General features: G+C 39.3%; 1 protein-coding gene across 1 annotated transcript in view; it reads left to right on the top strand.

Moving 5' to 3' along the window:
• The window catches only part of LOC101852803 (uncharacterized WD repeat-containing protein alr3466), an 11699-nt gene that overhangs the window by 5157 nt on the left and 3197 nt on the right, over positions 1 to 3345 (top strand). The window contains exons 5-6 of the mRNA XM_005109868.3: positions 274 to 354; positions 2242 to 3219. Of these exons, the coding sequence (XP_005109925.1) occupies positions 274 to 354; positions 2242 to 3219 (1059 nt within the window). The remainder of the gene's footprint in view (positions 1 to 273; positions 355 to 2241; positions 3220 to 3345) is intronic.

Here is a 3345-nt window from a genome sequence, read left to right as displayed (position 1 = left end):
CTTAACCTCTAGACCACGAGAGCCCCCGAGAAAGCTTAGGACTTTCATAGGAAGTATGCTGTTGAATAGCCTGCGGTGATAAGAAAACCTCTAGGCCACGAGACCCCCCTTGGAATTGTAGCTTCCTGAGAAGATAAGTGGTCCCGAGGATATGAGTGAGAAGTGTTCAGTCCTTGAATAGAGACAAAATAATCCCTATTTAATCTTCAGCTTCTTGTGTAAAATTGTTTTTTCTTTTTGTGTGTTTTCCTAAGTATGACGTTTGTGTTTCAGAATGGCTCACTTTTGAAAACGTTTGTTGGACACAGCAATCTTGTTCAGGCTGTTGCCTTTTCCTTCGACTGCAGATGGTTGGTAAGTGAAATCTGTCACAAGTGTAAGATTTACAAAACTTTCAAGGACTTATAAATGTTTAGTTTGAATATTAGTCTAATGTTCAAACAAAACATTGAAAAATCCTTGTCAAGTTTTTATAAATTGTAATGATTAAAATTCTGAAGCACAAACATGTTGAACGTAGAGTCCTTAGTTAGTAATAATAAATAGCATTTGTACAGGGCATAACCCCCTCTACAGCAAGCTCTATGCGCTTTACACTATATTACTACCCCAGAAGACCATAGAAGACTCAGAAATGCTCTCAAGCAGCTGGTTAAGTGCTCATATACTAACAAACTGACAAGATCTTTCACTGACTATTGCTAGATAACCATTCCCACTTTGGTGAAGTGAGGAAAATTATTGTGAAGTGCCTTTCCCAAGGGTACAACGTTGGGTTCCTGACGGAATTCAAACACACGACCTTAGGGTTGCGAGTCTGAGAGCCTAACCACTAGGCCACCACGCTACACACAGTTCATTTGCGGTATTTTCTTGTGAAATTTGATTAAATACTCTTCTTCCTGTTTTCTTTTTTTAATTTCATAATGACCATATCGAGGGCAGCCAAGTAAAGTGTGGCAAGTATTGTTTTTCAAATTTTACAGGAGAGACAAAAAACAAATTTTCTTGAAGCGTTTTGGGTAGATAAACTTCATTTTCATAAGGGAGCCTAATGTCTGTCATGGCATTTGTAGGCTCCTTTATGAAAATGAAGTTTGTCCACCAAAACGCTTCTCGAAAATCCATTTTTTTTTTGTCACTCTTGTAAAATTTGAAAAACATGACTTACCATAGTTTACTTGGTGCCCCCCGATATTATAACAAGCATAATGTATTCACAGTTCAAATTGTCACTTTACTGTTAATAGTATAAGATGGATTTTTTTTTTTCCCTAAGAATGAATGCCTACTTTTGTAATAATTTTAACTGAAGAAAATTTGACATCATGAAGTTATACATGTCTTTTTATACATCTATGTACATGTTTTCTACTCTTTTTATTTGTTCCTCTTCTCATCAAGGACTACTTTCTTTTCCTTTAAAGGGACTTTGTCTGTCCACGTCGAACATTTATTGTTTTTTGTGTTTCATCCTTTCACCTTTCAACCTAAAAAAATCTACTATGTCTGGTTTCCATTATCTTCTAATTATTCATCTCTGCAAGCTCAAGAGGCTAATAATGATATATATTTCGACTTTGCTGGAAAAATGTTTACAGATGGTTCAAAGGTTCTTCAGGCAGTTTCTCTCTTATTTTTTTTCTGTCCGGCTTGTCTTTTACTGTTGCTTTTCTGTGTTTGGGGTGACTGGGGGGCACCCTTTGCAGGTCTGTGGGTGGTTGGCGGGTGTTCTTGTGCGGTTTGCCTCTTCTTTCCTATCAAACATCTATCGTCTTTGTCTCTCCTCCTTCTTTTTTGTGCTTGTTATTTTCTTGTAACACCTCTCATCTTCTGCACTTATATCATCTCATTGTGTTGCAAGTACCGTAAAGCTCTTACTGAAACTAAACTAAATTTGTAGGTCTTTTTTCTTTGTTTTTCACATTTTTTTCTCTGTCCATCAATCTTCAGCTCTAAATGAGGATCATTGTGTTGATGTTCACCAGTTTCACTCTCGCCTCAAAACCTATCAGTAATTTGTTTTATTTTTCCTTTCAGCTTTACAGAACGTACCTATCATTCTGTTAATTTTTTTCCCCTTAACAATTCAATTTGAATCTTAAATGAATTACCTGTGTTACCTGTCCTGGGCAACAACGTCATTGCACACCGGACAGGTCCATAAGTGCTCATTTCCTCCCAGCACCAAAGCTCGCAAGGTATCCGTACTGATTGTTCAATCTTAAATGAATATTTCAGGCCACTGGTTCCTGGGATTTCACAGTTCGGGTGTGGCATCTAGACCATGCATCTCTCAACAGAGTTGCGACAACTCCTCTGCCAGATGGAGTAGACTCTGGCTCTAGCAACAACGGTCTGTGCGATGGGAATCAGACCGATGCAACGAGTGATGAAAGCTTCAAGGGTACAGAAGATGCTGTGAATGACAGTCGTTGTGGAGATGTTGACGGTACTGGTTCAAGTGGCGTTGACAACACTGCTGCAGTAACAGAAGATATCGCTAATGAAAGGATTGTAGAACAGGATGTGTTTCTCCGCAGTAAAGGAGATACCAGCAAAACAGAAGTCACTATTCCATTGAGCGATGTTGATGAAGGAGGGAGTAATCAGTGTGTTATATCTGATGATGTGAATATTTCAATTCATCCCGTGAATGGTGCTGTAAGCGGAGAGATGGTTGAAGTGGTCAGTGATGTGACAGATAAAAATGGTGAACACAGAAGCAGTGGTTCTCAAGAGGGCCATAATCAAAGAAATGTTGCAAGAGACAGATGTGATACGTATGGAAATGGGAGTGTGGATCCGGAATATAATGTAAAAGAGAGGATTAAACCTTCTGTGTGTGACAAAACTGGTACAGACTCCTGTAATGATACGCTAGATAAACCCGGTGCAAACGGTAATGACAGAGCTGTTCTGAAGGAAAAGAGAAAAGGTGTTAGCTCTGAGAAAAACAGTGCTGTGGTTCAAGATACCAAACAACAGGACTCTTCTTTGAACAGTACCAGTGGGTGCAAGAAGGGTGGGTACAAAGAGATGAAAGATGAAGAGGAGAAGGAGACGAAAAGATTAAAAGGAAGAGGAGACGGTGAGGGAAAGGATGGAGACACAGATGGCGAGGTACGAGGAGATCAGGGAGATGAGGGGGACGTGCTGGTGCTTGAAGGACACTCGGGGAACGTCCGCGCTGTTTGTTTCTCCAGGATTGGAATGCTGGTAAGTGATGAAGCATCATCATTGTCATCATCATTATCATCATCATTATCATCATCATCATCATCATCATCATCATCATCATCATTGTCATGTTTTAAAGTAGAAAAAAAAATATACTTGAGACTT

The sequence above is a fragment of the Aplysia californica genome, unplaced genomic scaffold (assembly GCF_000002075.1).
Source record: "Aplysia californica isolate F4 #8 unplaced genomic scaffold, AplCal3.0 scaffold00824, whole genome shotgun sequence".
In the NCBI taxonomy this organism is placed as follows: domain Eukaryota; kingdom Metazoa; phylum Mollusca; class Gastropoda; order Aplysiida; family Aplysiidae; genus Aplysia; species Aplysia californica.
This window is presented reverse-complemented; position numbering and strand designations above follow the sequence as displayed.